The 23,057-nt window shown below is 42.3% G+C and overlaps 1 protein-coding gene across 9 annotated transcripts in view; it reads right to left on the bottom strand.

Annotated features, from left to right (window-relative positions):
* The window catches only part of ATP6V0A4 (ATPase H+ transporting V0 subunit a4), a 73,294-nt gene that overhangs the window by 49,292 nt on the left and 945 nt on the right, over window positions 1–23,057 (bottom strand). For 2 of the 9 annotated variants that reach the window (XM_007177082.2, XM_057550524.1), the window contains exons 2-4: window positions 12,068–12,145; window positions 10,728–10,785; window positions 2,027–2,119 (exon numbers count right to left, since the gene is read on the bottom strand). The exons of 1 other annotated variant lie outside the window; for it this stretch is intronic. In XM_007177082.2, coding sequence (XP_007177144.1) covers window positions 2,027–2,119; window position 10,728 — 94 coding nt within the window. In that variant the 5' untranslated portion in view covers window positions 10,729–10,785; window positions 12,068–12,145. Of the gene's footprint in view, window positions 1–352; window positions 589–939; window positions 1,155–1,845; window positions 1,943–2,026; window positions 2,120–10,727; window positions 10,786–12,067; window positions 12,146–13,371; window positions 13,404–23,057 lie in introns of those variants that run through there. 6 more of the 9 variants (XM_057550526.1, XM_007177079.2, XM_007177083.2 and 3 more) reach the window with 6 other exon arrangements.

The raw sequence follows: 23,057 nt of genomic DNA, 5'->3' as shown, positions 1-23,057 counted from the left end.
TTCCTCCCAGAATATAATCAGCTGCAATTACTTGCTTAGTGTCTGTTTTGCCCACTAACAAGAAAAATCCATGAGGTCAGAACTCTGTGTCTTTCACTCCATCCCCAGTCTAGCTCAATGCCAAAGAAGGTGCTCAAAAAACGTTTCCCCATTTATTGACTAGAGGCTGACCCTCATTCCTCCCTCCAGAATGCAGAGTCTGGTTTTCCATTTTTGCCTTTTCACACCGAGATGAATGAATTTTTCATCCTGCCCATTCTGGTAAGTACGGTGATGTTTTCATAGAAAAGAGACGGAAGACATTAGCTTCTTGCAGACCAAAGAGCACAAGGTAGAGACCCTTCCTTCCTACCCAGCCTTGTCCGAGCAGGTCCTGGGCGCGGGTCTCCCGCGGCTTCCTTGGCCGGACCCCGAGCAGGCAGCGCGGGCCGCAGCGGCCGGGCCGGGTGTGTCGGGCTGGCGAGCGGCGGGCCGGACGGGACCAGCCCGGCCGGGGACTCCGCAGGCGGCCTCCCTGCGGCGACGGCCGAGCCCCTCCTGCGGCTTCTCCTCCCCGGGCGCCCGCAGAGGCCGGGAGGCGGCTCTGTTGTACCAACACCGACCCGTCCGGAGCAAGGACAAACCTGCCCCACCGGCCGGCCCTGCTCAAACCCCCTCCCTCTCCCCGCCCCACCTGTGCCCTCGGCCATGACCTTGCGGCCCCACCAGGAAGCAGTGACTTTCTTCCCTAAGGAAGAAACCTATCCCCCAGTGAGCGGAGGGTTTGGGGAGAGGTTGCTCGAGGCCTCAGAAGGGCCCCAGAGACAACTTTCTGCGTATCTAGTGCTCACATTAAAACCCTCCTTTTCGGTGGAGAAATGAAATAACATTAAAAAATGGTTTTGGAAAAACAAACAAACAAACACTCACTACCCTACCAACAATTTCAAAAACACTTACTTTCAAAGGAGAATAGACAAACAAATCCATCTATATAGCCTATGGCTAAAATTCAGCTTCCAGGTGGCCCAGGTAAAGAGACAGAGCCAGTTGAGAGATTTATTCTTTTCCTACTGAGGTTTGCTGTCTTTCCCATTTATCTGGCGGAGGGGTGAGGGGCAGAAGAGTGAGCCAATTAGATGTGTTTCTCTGCAGGGGCCACCTGAGTTCACTTGGTGAGGTGAGCAGATCCTCCAGGGACGCCCTGGGTGCCTGTAAAATGTACCCTAGAATGAGGGGGGTGCTTTTTGTTTTTTTACACTTTGCTATGGAAAAATTCAAGCAACTGCACAAGTACAGAGGATAGTATAAGAACCCCCCATGTACACACCAGTCAGCAGCAACAGTTGTTGAATTTTGTATCATCTAATTCCCACCCACTTCTCCTACCCACTCTGGGCTATTTTGAAGCAAATCTCATACATCACATTTTTCTTTCAAAATATTTGAATATCAAAATAGTCAAAAGATAAGGATTCTTCCGTGTATATGTTATACACACACACACACACACACACACACAATACTACGGTCACACCTAAAATTCAACAATAATTCCTTCATATCAAATATCCCATCAGTGTTCACATTTCCCAGGTTGTCTGAGATTTGCCTTTTTAGTCAGCCCCTCAGGTGATTTTTGTGTATGATCAAATTAGAACCATTGCTTTTGAGAACACAGGGTGAAAAATCTAACTTTAGCCTGGGAGGAAGCAGAGAGAAGCAGGGTGTAGGCAGTTTGGAAACAATCAGCTGAGAAGAAGCAGCTATTTTGCACCTGGGGCAGTGGAGGACCGGTATTAAGAAGCCAAACTTTGCCACACCCACCCATCTCAACAGGGCAGATCCACTCGAGTCCAGACTCACCTGGGCAAAGTTTCAAAGACTGAACTCAGGATTCGCAAAGCAGAGCAGGAAGATTACAACTGAAAACTTCGGAAGGCATCATCAGTGTTGACTCTGCCTCCCCCATCAGATAAGCTCCGGAGGCAAGAGGAGCCCCTGCCCCAATTAGTGCCTCCCTCTGCTTGCTCCTCCCCCTGCCCACCTCCGTTCTGCTCTTCACCCCAGCTGGGAGCGCTGTGTCTTCCAGTCAGTGGGTGGAACAGTAGCTCCCAAAGGTCCTCGTGCCCGGGAGTCACTGAGAAGCATAGAGAGAAAAAAGTACATCTTGATGGTTAAGAGCAGAGTCAAGATCCAAACTGCCTGGGTCAGGAGACCATCTCTGCCTTTTAACATGTGTGACCTTGGGGAAGCTATTTAGCCCCAGGGCCTCAGTGTCCTTATCTGTAAAATACAATAGGATCTTAGATATTTATTTAGCATGTGGAAATATAGGAGGGAGAGGTTATTTTCAGGTTTGCTATTTTTTCTCCTAGAGCCCCAAATCAAAGGTGCAGAAGGCCAGCATGCTCATATGACACTGGCAGGACTCTAAATTAGTACAACCTGGGGAACTTCCTGGCTGTCCAGTGGTTAGGACTCCGAGCTTCCGCTGCTAGGGACGTGGGTTCGATCCCTGGTCGGGGAACTAAGATCCCATGTGCCACGCAGCAAGACCAAAAAATATAAATAAATAAATAAATAAATAAATAAATAAAGTACAATTTGTCTGAAAGTCAGTTTGCTTGTCCTTTGACCCAATAATCCCACTTTTGGAAGTTCATCCTAAAAAAAAAAAAAGTAAGGATGTAAATCAAAATTTAACTACAATCATGTCTATCATAGTATTGTCTGTAATAAGCATGTAATTGTAAAAGACCTGAATTCTTTCATCCATTCAATAAATATTTATTGAGAGTCTATTATGTGCCACTCTGTTCTGGGCTCTGAGGATAGGGTGGTAGATAAGAGACAAGGTCTTCCCCTCATGAAGTTTACATCCAGATGGAAGGAGACAAACAGTAAACAAGTAATAAGTCAGCAAGATATTGAGGATTATGAAAAGTGCAATCAAAGAAAGATAGGCTTTAGAGAAATGAAGAGAGATTATTTTAGACAAATGGTCAGGGAAGACCTCTCTCATTTGAGAGGAGGTGGCATTTGAGCTGAGGTGTGGAAATTTTTTAAATGAGCCAGTTTTGCAAAAAGAAGCTGCTAGAAGGGTATTCTAGGCAGCAGGAACCCCAAGGCAAGAGCAGGGGTGTGACATCATCGCAATAGCTAATATATCTATTGAGTGCTTGCCATGTGCTGGGCATTGTTCTCATGACTGTAGAACACAATTAAATACTTTACGTGTGGACTTCCCTGGTGGCAGTGGTTAAGAATCTGCCTGCCAGTGCAGGGGACATGAGTTCGAGCCCTGGTCCGGGAAGATCCCACATGCCACGGAGCAACTAAGCCTGTGCACCACAACTACTGAGCCTGCGCTCTAGAGCCCGCGAGCCACAACTACTGAAGCCCACATGCCTAGAGCCCATGCTCTGCAACAAGAGAAGCCACCGCAGTGAGAAGCCCACACACCACAACAAAGAGTAGCCCCTGCTTGCCGCAACTGGAGAAAGCCTGCATGCAGCAACGAAGACCCAACACAGTCAAAAATAAAAAAAATTAAAAAAAAAAACTTTACGTGTATTAGCCCATTTAGTTTTCTTAATAACTCTATGAGGTTGGCAGTGTTCTTATTCTCATGTTACACATGAGGAAATAGAGGCACAAAGAAGCTAAGTCATTTGCCCGAGGTCACACAGTCACTTATGACAGGTCATCTGACACCAGAGTCCTTGTTTACAACCACTGCATGGTATTGTCTCACACCTTCTAAAAAAATTAACTCAAAATGGTTTAGAGATAAGTTGAAAACATAAAACTCTACAACTTTTAGAAGAAACACAGTAGAACACTTCCAGAACTGAGGGTTTGGTGAAGAGTTCTTAGACAGGACACCTAAGTACAATCCATAAAAAGAATTAAATGGATTTAATTTTTTTTCTTTTTGCTGAACAAAAAGACCCTGTTAAAAGGATGAAAAGACAAGAGAAAGGCTGGAAGAAAATATTTGCAACCCACATATCTGATAAAGAACCCGTATCTAGCATTTATAGAGTTCTCATTCTTCAACAGGAAAAAAACTGAACAATCCAACTAGAAAATGGGCCAAAGACATGAAAAGACATTTCACCAAAGAGGATATACAGGTTGCAAATAAGCACTTGAAAAGATGTTCAACATCACTAGCCATTAGGGAAACACAAATTTAAACCATAATGAAATATCAGTATATATCTATTAAAAGAGCTAAAATAATAAATACTGACAATTCCAAATGATGGCAAAAAGGAACAGAAGTTGGATCTCTCATGCATTGCTGGTGGGAATGTAGAAAGGTACAATCGCTCTGGAAAATAGTTTGACAGTTTTTTTAAAGACTAAACATGCATTTTCTTTATAACCCAGCAATCACACTCATGGACATTTACTCCAAAGAAATGAAAACTTATGTTCCCCAAAATATCCATACATCAATCATAGCAGCTTTATTTATAATATCCAAAAACCTGGAAACAACCAAAATTTCCTACTTATGATACATCCATACAATAGGCTACTACTCAGCACTAAAAGCAATAAACTATTGATAAACACAACTCCGATAGATCTCAAGGTCATTATGTTAGTGAAAAAAGGTCACATACTGGATGATTCCCTTTATTTTTTTGGACTCACCGTGTGTCATGTGAGATCTTAATTCCCCAACCAGGGATCGAACCCGTGCCCCATGCAATGGAAGCGCAGAGTCTTCACGACTGGACCACCAGGGCAGTCCCCGGATGATTCCATTTATATAAAATTCTTTAAATGACACAAATTATAGACATGAAGGACAGATTAGTAGTTGCAAGGGACTAGGGATGGTGACATGTATGTGTGATGATGAAGGGGTAACATGAAGGAGAACTCTGTGGTGATAGGATAGTTTAATATCTTGATTGTGGCACTGGTTATATGAATCTATACACGTGATAAAATGACACAGAACCACATACACTCTTTATATTATTGTCAATTTCCTGGTTTTGACATTGTACTATAGTTATGTAAGATGTAACCAATGGGGAAACTGTGTGATGGATATGAGACCTCCCTGTACTATGTTTGCAACTTTCAGTGAAATCTACAATTATTGCAACTTTCAGTGAAATCTACAATTATTTCAAAATAAAAGTTTTTTTTTTTTAAAGATTTCAATAAGAGCAAAGATGACTGGTGCTTAGGTGGCATCCTAAGAGAGAGAGCAGAGAAAAATTTTGGAGATGTGTGTTCTAGATCAAGCTAGCCCAAGAGATTTGAGCAACCTTCAAACGATAAGTCCCCACCATGAGACTCAGTTCCCTCGCTGCAAAATGAAGATGTTGAGCCAGATGAGTGGTTTTTAAACTGGGGCACACAACCCTAGGGATTTTGCACAGCCCTCTTCAGGCCCCATTTTGGGGAAGTGGAAAGGACGAGTCAAGATGCCCTGCTTCATCCTGAGCAACACCTTTATCTATGGTATTGCTGTATAATTTTTTCTGTTTGAACAGAGAATTTCCTCATTAAAAGAAGTATGAAAACTAGGGCAGGGTGGGGAGAGAAATAAAATAAAAAACAAATTACTCTGAAAGCTGCATGAAGAAAGGATTAGTAATGGACAAGAGAGGAAGCTAGTTTGTCAGGAAGAACTTTGAAATGATTTCAGTGAGAGCAAGTGGTTTGTCCTTACCCTATAATTGGTAGAAAGAATGATGCAGTCTTTATAGCTGTCATGTTATGAATTTTTGCTTATTTAATCTTTTTGTGATAGGCATATATAATTTTATAAAAACAAATTGCAAAACTTTGGGAAAAAGAGATCTTAAGAAGTTAGAAACAATATAAATGTTCAACATTACAGAACTGGCTAAATAAATTATGACGCAGCTGTGTGATAGAATAGAGTGCAGCTATGAAAATAGCACCAAAAGCATTCTATAGACAAGGAAATCTCTTCTTGGTACCCTGTTGATGAAAAAGTATTTTATGGAAGTGTATATATAGTACTGATGACAAATTGAAATTATAATGGAGTGATCACAGTTCGGGCAGACAAAAATGGAGCCAGGTGGCCATTGAGGATCTGGTCTCAGACATGTATCTGTACCACTGAGACCCTGAACTTCCTTTGAACTATACCAGATCCAAGGACACTACCAGCTATATTCCAAACAACACCTGCCAGTTGCAACCTTATGGTCTCAAGGTCTCCCCTTGTAACTATGCAACCATTTTGGACTCCAAGCAATCTTTAGTTAACAAGCACCCTTACTTCTTGCCAGCTCCGATTGTAATTCTTGATAAACCACTGTAACCTTGCCATTTTTGCCTAAGTCTCCCCCATTTTGTAGTCCAGCAGAACACAATTCACGTGCTTCTTGAATTTGTGTCTCCCAAGCTGCAGTCCTAACAAACCCCAAATCAACACCTTTTTATTTCAATCAGGTCTCTGTTTCTAAAGTTTTCTGTTTCTACAATGAATATACTTGGTGTAGCCGGCAGGATTCAGTGGCAATAGGCACTTCCTCAGATTTGGTGTAAGGACCTACACAGACCCATTGTGTCCAGCCATCTCTTCAGCTGCATCAGGTCTCCTGGCCGAGGTCCTTCCGGTTGAGCTTCAGGCCTTTATTTGGGGGTTTTATTGGTGTCGACACTAGTCCCCCTCCCTTTCTGAGAGTGGGGTTTTCTTGTTTGTTTATTTTTCTGTCTTGAGATGTGGGTTTCATGTTTCCACGAGTATTCGGAATAATGGGATGCTCTTACAGAGAGAAATTCAAAGAAAGATGACACACCCACCCCCAGAAACCCCTGCTGGCCTTATGTTTAACATCTGTGGACCCTCATCCTGTAACTACTTATCAAAATGGGTCCATTTAAGCTGGGATGATTTACATTGCATTGGCCGAAATGGCGAACTTTCACAATTCCCAAATTAGTCTATCTTCATGCATGACTAAAAATGTTTCAGAAACAGACAAATAATAGGAAGCATATTTTAATTAGTGTCTGGAGGCCTCTAAATGTAACATCAAGAAAACTGCTTCCCTCCAAGCTGTAAATGAAAAGTTGACTCAGACTGTCTCTAAACTTGAAAAATCAGTTGAATGAACTCTCTTGCCCCCCTCCTACCCTCTCCCAAAGTCTGCATCTTCTCCATCCTTTTATGCACCTTTTCCAAACTCTTTTTTTTTAATCTGCAAGATGCCCCCTCCCTTCTCCTTCTCCACCTGACCCCCTTCCTCCTCCTCCTCCTTAACCCACCCCTCTCCCGGCAGGCCCTTTTAAAACTAAGCCCTCTGGACAAGAGAAAAGACCTGCCCTAGCGCCTCAGCAATTCCCCAGGCCTTCCTACAAGTAATCAGAAAATAAATCAGCTGCAAGCCAATATTCAAGGGCTAATAGAAGCAACTGTTTTTGTTTTGCAAATCTCTACAACTACTACAAACTACTACTACCCACCTACCTTCACCAGCCCCAAGGCCTCACCTATTCCTCTCAAATTGATTAGAGATATTATAAAAGATCAGGATATCAGAAAAAAAAATGTCCTGTACTTTTAAAATTTTTTTAAATAATCATCATCCTAAGATTTATAATAATAGATACATTTTCTTTCTCTGTCCAATAAAGTTATAAATCTTATCATTTCAATGAAATGTAAACACAGCTACATCACCTGAGACTGCAGCCTTAGCTCAATCAGTAGAACCCAAAACTAAAAAGAAAAAAAGAGGGAGAGAGACCGTTTTAAACACAGACTTCTAAAAGGACCCTCTTGCCCAAAGAGCCCCCTTAAAATTGCTTGCCAAAGGCAAAGACAGATCTTAAAAGTCTTCTCCATAAACTATAAAAGACTTTAGCCATCTGAGCAAGTAATCTAATTATCTAATTTATTCCAACTGTTATTTATAAACTAGTGAGTTTTGTAGTGCACCAATTCATGACTAAAGTTTTATTTATTTTTTTAAATTTATTTATTTATTTATTTGTTTTTGGCTGCGTTGGGTCTTTGTTGCTGTGCACAGGCTTTCTCTAGTTGCAGCAAGCGGAGTACTCTTCATTGCGGTGTGCGGGCTTCTCATTGCGGTGGCTTCTCTTGTTATGGAGCATGGGCTCTAGGCACGTGGCCTTCAGTAGTTGTGGCTCATGGGCTCAGTTGTTGTGGTTTGTGGGCTCTAGAGCACAGGCTCAGTAGTTGTGGTGCAGGGGCTTTGTTGCTCTGCAGCATGAGGGATCTTCCTGGACCAGGGCTCGAACCCACGTCCCCTGCATTGGCAGGAGGGTTCTAAATCACTGCGCCACCAGAGAAGTCCCCAGTGACTAAAGTTTTTTTTGTTTTTTGTTTTTTTTTTGGCTGCATTGGGTCTTCGTTGCTGCACGCGGGCTTTCTCTAGTTGCAGCGAGCGGGGGCTACTCTTCGTTGCAGTGCATGGGCTTCTCATTGCAGTGGCTTCTCTTGTTGCGGAGCACCAGCTCTAGGCGCACGGGCTTCAGTATTTGTGGCACACAGGCTCAGTAGTTGTGGCTCGTGGGCTCTAGAGCGCAGGCTCCGTAATTGTGGCACATGGGCTTAGTTGCTACACAGCGTGTGGGATCTTCCTGGACCAGGGATCAAACCCATGTCCCCTGCATTGGCAGGTGGATTCTTAACCATTGTGCCACCAGGGAAGTCCACCAATGACTAAAGTTTTAAAATGAAAACTATGAGATCTCTGGTTGTGTCTGTCTATATCCAGATGGTATGGCCAAAATTAATTTGTAAAAGAGCTCTATTTAATTGGCTTAAACAAATAAGTGCTTATAGAAACTCTCAGAAATATAATAGAAACTAACCTAAATGAATTTCAGGTTCACATGACCTGGGGAAATATTCAGTATTAAAGCTAATTTAAGGGACTTCCTTGGTGGTGTAGTGGTTAAGACTCCGTGCTCCCAACGCAGGGGGCCTGGGTTTGATCCCTGGCCAGGGAACTAGATCCACATGCATGCCACAACTAAGGAACCCACATGCCGCAACTAAGGAGCCCACGAGCCACAACTAAGGAGCCCTCGAGCTGCAACTAAAGGAGCCCACCTGCTGCAACTAAGGAGCCCATGTGCTGCAACTAAGGGGCCAGCAAGCCACAACTAAGACCCGGCACAACCAAATAAATAAATAGATAAATAAATTTTTTAAAAATCTATTTATTTATTTTTGGCTGCATTGGGTCTTCATTGCTGCGTGTGGGCTTTCTCTAGTTGTGGTGAGCGGGGTATGCTCTTCATTGCAGTGCGCAGGCTTCTCATTGCGGTGGCTTCTCTTGTTGCGGAGCACGGGCTCTACGTGCTTGGGCTTCAGTAGTTGTGGCATGTGGGCTCAGTAGTTGTGGCTCGCGGGCTCTAGAGTGCAGGCTCAGTAGTTGTGGTGCACGGGCTTAGTTGTTCCACGGCATGTGGGATCTTCCCGGCCCAGGGCTTGAACCCGTGTCCCCTGCATTGGCAGGCGGATTCTTAACCACTGTGCCATCAGGGAAGCCCAATAAATAAATATTTTTTAAAAAGAAAATAAAAATAAAAATAAAAATTACTACTTGTTAAGTTTTGGTGTAGTATTAAAGAAAAATATCCACAACTATCTGAAAAAGCTGGTAAAACATTTTCCCCCTTTTTGAAACTACATATCTATGTGATGCCAGACTTTCTTTATATACTCAAACAAAAATAACAAATAGCAACAGATTGAATGCAAAAATAGATACAAAAGACAAAAGCTGTCTTCTATTGTCAGACATTAAAGAGATTTGCAAAATAAAACAATTGTCACTCTTCTTGCTAAATTGTTGTTTTGGAAAATAGAGTTATTTTCATTAACCTATATATTGTAACAACATACAACAGGTTTCATATTATTTTAGATGAGCTAATATCTAAGTATTTTTAGAATTTCTCAGTTTTAATTTCTAGTGTGATCAATAACAGTGGATAGAATTCACATAAGCCATAGCTCTCTGGGGTTCTCAAGAATTTTTAAGGGTATAAAGGGCCACCTAGACCAAAACATTGGAACTGGCCTGGGGAAAGAACAGAGGGGTATATTAGCTTGCTAGGGCTGCCTGAACAAAGTACCACAAATTGCGTAGTTCAAACAACAGAATTTATCATTTCGGAGTTCTGGAAGCTAGAGTCCAAGGTGTGAGCAAGGTTGAATCAGCCCTTCTAATGGCTGTGAGAGATAATCTGGTCCATGCCTCTCCCCTAGCTTCTGGTGATTTGCTGACAATCTTTAGGGTTCCTTGGCTTGTAGAAGCATCACTGATCTCTGTCTTCATCTTCACATGCATGTGTCTGTGTCCAAATCTCCCCTTTTTACATGGACACCACACATCCTGGAGTAGGGGCCCAGCCTACTTGAGTATGAGTGTGACCTCATCTTAACGAATTACCTCTGCAAAGACCCTATTTCCAAATAAGGTCACATTCAGAGGGACTGGAGTTACGACTGCAACATATGAATTTGGGGGTGTACACAACTCAGCCCATAAAAAGGCGGAAGCAATAAAGTCAGGCCTGAGCATGGGAGAACTCAAGGTTTCAAGACAGGACAGAGTAGATGGACAAGAAACAGAGAGGAAGAAGGATAATCCGAAGAAGGAGAATTCTAGAGAAGAAAGTGTCTCAAGAACCATGGATCGGTCATGCCAGAGGAGGGCTGAGAAGCATCTGGAGGTTACTGATGACCCCAATGGACTTACTTCAGTGGAATGAAAGGTTCAGAATTCAAAGTAGACTGTGGACTTGGGAAGTCAGCGGCTGGTGAAGAGAAGATAGATAACAACAATTCTTTCAAAATATCAGGCTATTGAAAGGGAAAGAGGGACCAGGGCAGTAGCTGATGAGAAACTAAAGCATCATGGGAGGTTTCATTTATTTTTTTAAGGGCAGAGACAGTTGACAATCCAAGAGAACTCTGTGAGCTCTAGTTGCACTCTAGAAAATAGCAGCTTCTACTTTTCCTCACCCACTAAGCACATTTGAGACAATCACCTTGAACCATGCAAGGATATCGCTTAAATTTCTCTGGAAGTTTCCTGATTGAGCTCAATATTTTACAGGCAACTTTTCATAGCACGGCTGACTCATGGGAAGTTGAAAGAGAAGGTGTTAGCAACCACAGCCCAGTTAGTCTAAAACCAAAGTAAACTTCCTGAATTCTCTAGCCATACTGTAAATCTCCACAGTGAAGGAAGGAGAGAAAGAGTGAGAGAAGAACCAAGCCCAGCTCCGGCCCTAAAAGGGTTTTACAGTGACTGGTAGAAAAGAGACTGAGATTTACTCCAATCCACTCACTGGAGCGGAGGCCTGTGAAGCTAAAAGATTTACCAAAGCCACGTAAGACACTCACATTTCTTTAATTATTTGTGTCACTGACTTTTTAAAAAATGGAAGTCATTTTCCTATTAATCATTAAATACTATATATTTTTAATATACTCTCAGAATCCCCAATAACACTTAAATTTGGCATTAGGTCTTGAGAGAAACTACGTTCTTAGAGCTGAATCGATCCCCTATATTATCCAAATGAACATTGTTTATGATACCGAGTGTTTAATACCACAGTCCCCATTCTCTAGACAAGTCTGGGGCACAGTGCCAGCTGCGGCCACTATACACTTGTCCCTGCAGGATTCTGGCAAGACACTTTTGTGCCCTGAGGACTGTCTATAAAATGGCTCTTGAGGAGCTGAAGAGGGAAGCACTCGACTTACACCACTTCGAAGTGGACATTCCTTTCAACAAAGGCCCTCCTTTGTTCTCATAGCCCTGGACCTGGGATTAGGATGATACTGGGAACAACCACATGTTCAGCTGTACAAGATCAATTTACAGGAGATCGTCACATAATTTAAAAAATGAAAAGGGGTAAGTGGAAAGCAAGCCAAAATCCTTGCAAGAAATTTACGTCAGCAATTCCAAAAAAGGTAAGCTGCAACACTAACAACCTGATTTTTCTAAAACAGTTTCTAATTTTTCTAAACTGAATCCCAGCCAGATCACCTTCATTCAAAGAACTGATTTTCCCATCCACTTACCTAGCACTTGTCCACCACAGGCCAGGCACTGAGCTCACCATCCACGAGCCTTCACAACAGGCTCTAACAGAGAAAGTGCTGGAGACAGAAAGAGAATGATTTGAGGTTGCTCAAAAGAGAGAGAATGACATTCAGCTTCACAAACACACACACACACACACACACACACACACGATGAGGTGCAGTTTGTTGACAGTAACATTCATGAGTTCACGAGTCTATGCTGTCAGCACACTGAGGATGATATTATGTATGCTGGAGCCAGGACCGTCCCCTGCCGTGAGCATCCCCACTCCCTCCTAGCCTCGGACCTTCTCCAGTGATGGGTCTCAGGGTGCGTTGGTGCCATCCAATGTCCATTTGGCCCTCACTGTTGTTCTACAGCTTTCCATCCTCTAGATCACGCCCGGAGAGAAAGAGCCCTCCCAGGGACAGCCTCTTTCTCCTCCACCCTCCATCCCATCCCACCTCCCTGCCTCAGCACATGGCCACCTCGTTCCCGAGGAGAAGACCCTCCATCATGGCGCCCTCCGGCTCCCTTTTCTCCATCTCAACATGCCTTGGTCTTGTCTCTGTTTCCTTTCTCTCCAGAGCAGAACTATTTTACATCCCTTTCGTTCCTGTCTTCACTTCAAGCCACAGGCTGACTGGGAGTGAGATTTAGGGAAACAAAATTTCATCATGAAGAGAACAGAACGCCTCTAAGTTTGTCACTGGCCAACTTTACCCATCACCTCTCCAAGTTTTTCACTGGGGAGCATTTCCCCAGTTATTCACCTTTTCTGTAATAATATTTACTCTAAATTCTATTAGGGAGTTTCTTTTCAGCATGATTCTACCTCTACTTTCTTAAAAAAAAAAAAAAAGACTTTACTAGCTCATTTCTCTTCTTTCTCCATTTAATATACAATACTGAGCAGAGAGTCATAGAATCGTGCCACTGTAAGAAAACTTAGAGGTCTAATCCAGTCCCTTTACTTCAGAGGTAAGGAAACAAGCCCAGGGAGGTGAAGGAATTTGCCTAAGGTCACACAGCTAATCAGTGACCAAGCTGGATGCAGAACCCAGGGCTCCGGACATAGGGTTTTCGCTTCAACCCTGTAGCTTCCCAGTTTGTTTCTCACGGGAGTTAACATCCCTTTGTGTAGGCACCATATGGAGCAAAACCCTTTCTGGGGATAATTTATCCCCTCTGGGGAGTCCGGAGGACCCCAGACAAAGGTCTTCCCACACAGGATTGAAGGCAGCATTTCCCTAGATTTTACCCCCCCCCCCCGTATTCCCCCTCCCAGAGAGACGCCCACCATCTTTCTCGGGTAACATCATCGGCAAGGTGAAGTGACTCCCCCAGGGTCTCACGGGAAGTGACTACATGAAAACTGGAATCCAGGACTCCTGACTCAGGGTTGGTTTTGCTGATCCCAAGGGGCTCTGGGCAGCCTGGACAGGAGAGATGAGAAAATGAGAGAGAGAGTGAAGGAAAGTCATAGAAGAGACTGGAAGGCCAGGGAGGAGAGAAGTTAGATGTTGGGAAGAGAGGACCAACAATCTCTCACTTGGCTACCTGGTCCTTTTTAGTTTCATGTGGACAAAACTGGAGAAGAAAAATTGGCCGAGTGTTTATTGCAAACATGCAGCTTATTTCCCAAAAACCTTAGCTTAAAATTACTTTTTGGGAACACACATCTCTGTTTATTAAACAAAAGATGAATCTGACCACAAACACTGTTGTACCAACAGAAACATTTTGCACAAATGGTCAGACTGGGAACTGAAGGGAGCCAGAAATTGCCAATCACAGAGGCCCGGAGCTGAACAGGATCTCCCCTCCATTGCTGATTAACTTCACCTTAAAATGCCCTTCCCTGCTTCATGCTAGTAACTCACTAACATTCCCACAGCTGGAGCTATCCCACAGTGGACATGGCTGCCTTAAAAGTTAGTAATAAACCTGTCACTTAAGGCATTTTAGCAAAGTCCAAGTAACAACCTTGAGAAGTCAAATGCAGCAATACCAAAGTCTAACCTACTACGTTGTTTGTAGGAGAGAATTCTTACGGGTTAAGGATTGGGCCAGGCGGTCTCTAGGTACCTTGTCAACATTGAGATTCCATGTTGTCGTTGTTGTTGTTTTTCCCCTGTCTTATTTCTAGTCTTCTTCTTGTCCTGACATTCTTGGGTTTGTCTGCACTTTCTGTTATACACCTTGGGCACCTCAAGAGCAGAGGCTGTCAATAAGCAGTTCTCTGTACCATATGCAACTTGAAACTTCATTAAGATTTTTTTTTTAATGGAGAAGATTTCCTGACATTGAAATTTTCCCCAAGCAGTCAGACATTGTAAACTGTAGTCTATCTGCTCCACTGTGACTACATTGCTTTCCTGTGAACTACTCTTTTAAAAAATGTATTAACTTGATTTTATTTCCTGACTATAAGAGTAATACACGTTCCTTGTAGAGGATTTGAAAGACATAAAAAAGTATAAAAAAGAAAATTAAAATCATCAAAGTGTAATTTTAGATATGACCACTGCTAACATCTTGGTAAGACGCTTTCCAAACTTTTTTCTTTATATATGTGTGTGCTTACAAAACTGCAGTGATACTGAATATACAGTTTTATATCCTGCTTTTTCTGCTTTGTATTATATAGCAAGTGTTTTCTCAAATAATAAATGTTATTCCAAACATAATATTAATTTTAAACATTGTTTAACATTTTATTCCATTATAAGTTGCTTCTAAGCTTTTATTTTTACAAATATTGTAATGTTGAGATGGAGAACCTTGGATATACATTTTGTGCATGTGTGTGCTCATCTCTGACTATTTCCTTGGGGAAAAATATTCCAGAGAGGGCTTCCCTGGTGGCACAGTGGTTGAGAGTCTGCCTGCCAATGCAGGGGGACACGGGTTCGAGCCCTGGTCTGGGAGGATCCCACATGCCGCGGAGCAGCTGGGCCCGTGAGCCACAACTGCTGAGCTTGCGCGTCTGGAGCCTGTGCTCCGCAACAAGAGAGACAGCAACAGCGAAAGGCCTGCGCACCACGATGAAGAGTGGCCCCCGCTCACCACAACTAGAGAAAGCCCTCACACAGAAACGAAGCCCCAAGACAGCCAAAAATAAATAAATAAATAAAAATAAAATTTATTAAAAAAAAAAAATTCCAAAGAGCTGCTCTATAGAAGGAAAGGTGACCAAAATAAGCTGACCCTAACAAAGTCTACAACTTAGCTATAAATCATCTCAATTACTGAGCCTGGACTGACATGATGGCACATTGTTATTGCCTCAAGCACCTGATTAAAGCAACCAACAAAAAAAAATCATGTCTCATCCTAGGTCATCCTAGGTCACAAGTTATTTCTACAAACAATTGTATGTAATTACAATTTTTTCACACAATAAAAAATAACCAGGCACACAGGGAAGCACAACAACATGAATGGAAACCAACAGAAATAATAGACAATAGAAACAGACCAATGGGGGTGGGCAAATATTGAAATTGTCACACAAAGATTTTTTTTAAAATTATGTTCACTCTGTTCATGAAGATGAAAAACACGACTGAATAACAGAAAGCTATTTTTTAAAGTACAATATGAAAATTTAAGAACTAAAACTAAAATAATTGAAATTAAGAACCCAATGGGTAGTTATAAAAGTGGATTAGACACAGATGACAAGAGATTTAATAAAAGATAGGGCAGAAGAAAATATCTAGAATAAAGCACATGAAAACAATAGGATGGAGAATAGAAAAGAGGGTAGAGAACTAGAAGAGTCTATGGGAAAGCCTAACTTATGTGTAATTGGAGTCCTGGAAGGAGAGAAAAGAATGAGACAGAAGTAGTATTTGATGACTGAGAACTTTTCAAAACTGATGAAAGACATCAAACTCCATATTCAATTGCCTACAAACCTCAAGCAAGACAAATAAAAGGAAATCAATACCTGAGCGCATCAGAATAAAACTGCTGAAAACCAAAGACAGAGCAAAATGCCTAGAAACAATCAAAGAAAAAGGAGACAAATTACCTACAAGGACGCACCAATTAGATGGACAGCTCTCAACAAAAACAATAAAAGTCAAAAGAAATAGAATGATATATTCAAAGCACTGAAAGAAAATATCTGTCAACCTAGAATTCTACACGCAATGAAAATATCTTTCAAGAATATCTTCAAGAATAAAAACATATCCAGATAAACAAACACTGAGAGCATTAACCACTACATTGAGGGAATACTAAAAGCTGTTCTTCAAGGAGAAGGCAAATGATCGCAGATAGAAGAACAGACATGCAGAAAGGAGTCAAGAGCAATAAACTGGCTAATATGGGGATAAATTTAATTTATTTTATAAAATAGTAGTAATGACTTAGAGTTAAAGTGTATGTATAGAGCTAAAAATACATGACCATAATGGTATAAAAATCAGGAGTTGATAAGTAAAGCTCCAAAGTCTTTGCATTATCTATGAAGAAGGTAAAAGTATCAATTAATAGTGACTCTGATAAGATCAGAATGCATGCTGTAACCTCTAAAAAACTGAATAATAAAAAACTTAATCCAAACTTAGTAAGAAAAAGAAAAAAAGGAACATAAGAGATGGGAAAACTAGACAGCACTTGGTAAGATGGTAGATTAAAACCTAAACCAATCAGTAAATACAGTCCATGGGAATAGATCCAGTGGCCAAATTAAGACAAAGATGGTTAGAAACGGTTTTTAAAAATCCTACACTATGTTTTTATAAGGTACATATCTAAAAACATAATAAAAATTTAGGAAAGTTGAAAGAAATGATGGAAAAAGATATAGCATGCAAAACTAAGCAAAAGCGGAGGGTGGGATGAATTGGGAGACTGGGATTGACACATACACACTAATATGTATAAAACAGATAACTAATGAGAACCCGCTATATAGCCCAGGGAAGTCTACTTCACTTTGCTGTACAGTAGAAACTAACACAACATTGTAAAACAACTATATCCCAATTAAAAAAAAAAACTAAGCAAAAGAAAAGTGGGATAGCTATAGCAATAGCAGACAAAGTAAACTTTATGGCAAAAAGCATTACTAGAGATGAAAAGGGATGTTACAAAATTATTTTTTAAAGGAGGTTCAATTCACTGGGAAGGTGTCATAATTCTGTGTTTGTATGAAGCCTAATTACAACCTCAAATATTTCATGCAAAAATAGACAAGACTACAAGGAAAAGACAGAAATCCACAATCATCTGTCTCAGTAGTCAACAGAATTAAACAAACAAACAAACAAAAAAACAGGAAAAATATAGAAGATATGAACCACACAATTAGTACTCTAATAGACCTACACAGAATACTGAACCCCACAACTATGCGGTCTTTACAAGCACCATCAACCATTTATAAAATTTGACCATATGATGGTTCTTAAAGAATACACAAAATAAAAGTCATTCAAGTGGGGCTTCCCTGGTGGCGCAGTGGTTGAGAATCTGCCTACCAATGCAGGGGACACGGGTTCGAGCCCTGGTCTGGGAAGATCCCACATGCCACGGAGCAACTAGGCCCGTGAGCCACAATTACTGAGCCTGCGCGTCTGGAGCCTGTGCTCCGCAACAAGAGAGGCCGCGATAGTGAGAGGCCAGTGCACCGCGATGAAGAGTGGCCCCCGCTTGCCACAACTAGAGAAAGCCCTCGCACAGAAACGAAGACCCAACACAGCCATAAATAAATAAATTTTTTAAAAAAAGTCATTCAAGTGTGTTTGTAGATCACGATGCAATTAAGCTAGAAATCAATAACAAAAAGATAACTAGAAAACCTCCATATGTTTGAAAATTCAGAAATATACTCTGAGAAGATGTGAAATAATGAGATCCAGGGCGGAGGCGGAATACGGCCTTAGCCAAGCGGAAGTTCCATTCTTTTTTATTAAACCCACCTCTGTCCTGGCCACCATATCACTGCCCCCTAGTGCAACTGTGGATTAAGGGCAAGCTGAGTCACCCTGGAACCGCTCAGAAATGGTTCCAAATGGTGGGCTCCAGGTCTTGGTCACTTTGTTCCTTTTATCAGCTCTGTGGTATGATCTCAAATTGGACGCTACGTAGTTCTCCATTTTTCTTACAAGGGTACTCCTCATTCTCTCCAAATCCTACACCTATAACTGAGTGGCAGTGGGTGAGGTTAAGCTCCTCCACAAACTAACTGCTGCTCAGGGGAAGGTCTAGATGTTTCAGTCGCATGAGCAACTAGAGACTGACATTATTTTGTGAAAACGTATCCTGAAAAAGTTGCACGCAGGAAGAGCCACAGACCCCATCTCTGCTCAGAAATTAGGGAATAGCAGGCACAGGCGTGGTCAGGGCCACGATTCTCAGAGTGGATGAACCGGAAATGAAAGTCCCAAGTTCAAAGCCAGTGGTCTCTTCCCAGAGATGGAGAGGCGGTTAGAGGAGGCGATCAGAATCACAAGAGGGGTTAGGGAGGGATTGATTGGGAGTATGGGATTAGCAGATGCAAACTATTATATACAGGATGGATAAACAAGGTCCTACGGTATAGCGCAGGGAACTATATTCAATATCCTGTGATACACCATAATGGAAAAGAATATGAAAAAGATTGTGTATATATATATATATCTGAATCACTTTGCTGTATGACAAATTAATTATACTTTAATAAAATAAATATAAAAAAACAAATAAAAAGAATCACAGACGAAGTTCCCTCAACATAAAATATCCTTCCGGAAGGCAAAGGCCATTCCAGGACACAGAATGCTGGTTTTCAATCATTTAGCACAAGGAAACCCTCTGCCCCACTCCTTCTCTTTTTCACATGAAATTATATCAGGGAAAACAGATAAAACTGGAGGCAGTGAGGGCGCTGGAACCCCATGCTCTAGGCCACCCCAACCTCAACATGCAGCCTGGTCACAGACATTTTAACTTGGACTTTAAAGTACATGTAACCAAACACCTGTCTCAACCATTAAAAAAAAAAAAAAAAAATCTTGAGAAAGTTCCTACAGAATGTCTAGCTTTGAGCAATGCAACTTCCTGGTATACTTTCCAAAGGAAACCTGATGTAAAATGAAAGACCAGGTGAGGTAACCACCTGCATGGAGTTACTAGTTATAGACATGTTAAAATGAAAGACAGCTAATAATGGTGACACCTGTAACACAGTTGCCCCGCGGCCCTTCCTTTGGGAATTAACGAGTGATCAGAGACCAGTCAAGTCCATCCTATTTTAGAATAATAAAATCCATTCATCTGTCAATAAGAGAATATTTGTCTTTTAAACTGACTTGCAAACACCTAATCTAAAACAGCCCCCAATCAACTAACAATGTGTTTAAAAAAAGAAGAGCGAGAGAGAGGACAGATCATTGCCCGTCCCCTTTACATCCACTGCTTCCCAGAATTACTTTCCATTGTATGACTTGATAGGATGCTGTCAGTTTAGACAGGTGCATGCTCTTAAAACCCCCATCACAACAACCCCACACAGGGCTGTTTCGAATCTATGTCCCAGGCCCTCACTATTTTGGAGGGACATGCTCTGCTCACATCAAATATATTAAAATACACCCAACATCCTACATTAAATAATTCTGTTTAAATGTTTGAAATGAATTGTATAACTTTGCTTTTGAAATAAAGTTTTTTCCTTTTTTTTTTCTTTTTTTTTGGCTATGCCACAGCTTATGTTATCTTTGTTCCTGACCAGGGATCGAACCCATGCCCCCTGCAGTGGAAGCGTCAAGTCCTAACCACTGGACTGCCAGGGAAGTCCCGAAATAAATTTTTTGGATTGCACAGGTTTTGTTGCTGTTGTTGTTCATATTTTGGACCTGAGAACACTTTTCAGGTCTCAAACATTTTGGGGGCCCTTGAAAATCCCGTGGACCACACACACTGCTGTTATCTCCGCTGCCCTTTGGATAAATCAGCCCTAATCTGTGAAGCTCACTGAGGGGTGTACTGTGAGGAGAATGTCGAAAACAGAGATCAAAAGATAGGAGAGGGACTTCCCTGGTGGTGCAGTGGTTAAGAATCTGCCTGCCAATGCAGGGGACACAGGTTCAATCCCTGGTCTGGGAAGATCCCACATGCCGCGGAGCAACTAAGCCCGTGCGCCACAACTACTGAGCTGGTGCTCTAGAGCCCACGAGCCACAACTACTGAGCCCACGTGCCACAATTACTGAAGCCCGTGTGCCTAGAGCCCATGCTCCACAACAAGACACTGCAATGAGAAGCCCGCACACTGCAACAAAGAGTAGCCCCTGCTCGCCACAAATAGAGAAAGCCTGCACGCAGCAACAAAGACCCAATGCAGCCAAAAATAAATAAATTAATTAATTTTTTTTAAAAAAGATAGGAGAAAAAATTAAAGAAAGTGTTCATCCTATTAAGTAATGTCATCTCTGTGGGCACCCAAGGGGAAATGGTATCAAGAACCTTTCTCTGGTTTTGGTATCAAGAGCAGTTGTGCTTTTAACAGATACACACTACTGTATATAAAATAGATAAACAACAAGGACCTACTATATCCCAAGGAACTATATTCAATAACAAGGACCTACTATCTCACAAGGAACTATATTCAATATCTTGTAATAACCTGTAATGGAAAAGAATCTGAAAAAGACTATATATATATATATATATATATATATATATATATATATATGCGTGTAACTGAATCACTTTGCTGTACACCTGAAACACTGGAAATCAACTATACTTTAATAATGAATTAACGAATAGCAGTTGTACTTCCCCTGTTGTTTTCGTCTTGTGAGCTCATGAATCATGTATGTGATCATGTGACCCTTTTCGCGCTGGCTACCAGAAAGCTTAGAAAACATGCATGCCATTTTTGTGCTCTAACCTCACTCATGGATCCATCTTATATTTCCTATCCTAACTTTCTCTTTGCCTCATTTCTTCGTGTTTATTTTATTTTACCTAGCTTAATTAATGTATGTAAGCTTCCTTAAACCCTTTTGGACCAAGGCAGGATATAAATAAATGAATGCATAAATAGCATTATTTTTCCTTAAAAGTGGCTTTCTCCCATACTTTCTACTTACGATGACCCTTCTATTATAATGATGTTTACCACTGGCTGAGTACTTACCATCAGCCGGCACTGGGCAATGCACTTCACGTAGATTACTTCATTAAGTCATCACAACTCCTGAGATAGGAGCGCCTCCTATTATTCTTCAGATGAGGAACCTGAGGCTTGGATGTATAAAGTAACCTGCCCAGGGCCCCTCAGCCAATAAAACGCAAGGCTGTGATTCTAGCCCAGACTGGCCTCATGGCCACCCACTCACCCCAGCTGGAAACCTTGCCTCCATCCTGGATGCTTTTTTCCTGGATTCCTTTCTGTTGATTCGGCCTGCTAAATACCTCTTGATTCTGTCCCCCCCTCCTCTATCCTCAGTCCAGCTGCTTATTTCAGGGCTCTTTTGATGTCTGTCTGGGATTTCTGCAACAGCTTCTTCGATAATCTCTCTTAATACAGACCTGCCCTCTCTCCTCCATTTTTCTGAAATACAAAGGTGGCCACAGCTACAATTTCCTTATAGCGTGCCCCAATCATAAGATGAGAGTCCAGTTTCCTTAGTCTGGCATGCAGGTCCATTTACAATCTGTTCTTAGTCTAACCAGACACACCATGACCCAGTCCATGCCCCAAGGACAGTAATTCCTCCCCAGACAAGGGGCACACGGTCATGCCTCAGAGACCAGGCACACACTGGTCCCTTCTCCCGTGCCTGGCGAACTACACATCTCTCAAGTTTCAGGTCGAGATGCCACTTCCACTGTGAAATGTTCTCAGGATCCGCTAGTCCCCACCCCTCCTCACCACACTTATTTCACTGTGTTGTCATTACTTATTTGTCCATCTTCCTCACTGGACCCTGAGCTCCTTGAGGACAGGGGCTTTGTGGCCTTACCCATGTCAAACTCCCTCCCTCATACCAAGGGCCTGGATACACCAGCTATTTGGTAATCGTTGAATATTCAACCAAGTGGTAGGCCTAAACTGGACCTTTGTACACTGCCTGAAGATCAGCCTTCTTAAAGCTCTTCTGCCCCCGATCCCCAAATCCAAGTGTATAGGGTCACCATTAATTAGTACGTTTGGGCGGATTAGAAAAAAGTGCCCCCTCCAGGCTGACGTGTAACAATGAGACATCTTTATTCTGGGCTTACACATGGCTTATACGTCCTTCTGTTAGGGAACCGAGGACCGAAACCATCCCTGAAACTAACCACTAACCCAGAAGAATTCAGGAGGGGCCAAAAGGAGGAGGGAGGAGAAAATATGTCCTGCCACCCTCCCAGAAGCCCTCACGCTGGAATCCATCTTGGCTGAGAGACGCACACCACCAGGAAGGACCCTGAGTCAGACCAACTACGGGCAAAGCAAGATGATTGGCCAGAAACAACCCGGAAGCTAACCCCCTTACCATCAAAGCTGAGACCGTGAGTCACGTGGCAGAGCAGTTCTGGGTTCCCTTACCCTCCTGCTTTCCCTCCAGGCGCCCCTTCCCAATAAAGTCTCTTGCTTTGGCAACATGTGTGTCTCCTCGGACAATTCATTTCTGAGTGTTAGACAAGAGCCCACTCTCGGGCCCTGGAAGGGGTCCCCCTTCCTGCAACACTTCCACTGAGCTTTGAATGAGCTATACTTCATCCCTCACTCTCTTAGCCAGACCCAAGCTTATTTAGGAACATAATATACGTATTCACACGTGGTAGCCGGCCAGCATGCACACATGCTGCTATTCTCCTGCTATTCCTTGTACTCAGAAGGCCCATCACCTCCCACCTGCATATGCAAACTTCAATACCCAGCCCAAAGGTCACCTCCTCTGTGAATCTCTCCTCCACTGCTCTCGGGCAGACTTCCCCCTCCCTCTTTTATATCCCCATCCCTGGGGAAGATATCCATACTGAG

Source organism: Balaenoptera acutorostrata, chromosome 7, assembly GCF_949987535.1.
Source record: "Balaenoptera acutorostrata chromosome 7, mBalAcu1.1, whole genome shotgun sequence".
NCBI classification, from domain to species: Eukaryota; Metazoa; Chordata; class Mammalia; order Artiodactyla; family Balaenopteridae; genus Balaenoptera; species Balaenoptera acutorostrata.
The sequence above is the reverse complement of the archived record's forward strand: the minus strand, read 5'-3'. Positions and strand labels throughout refer to the sequence as shown.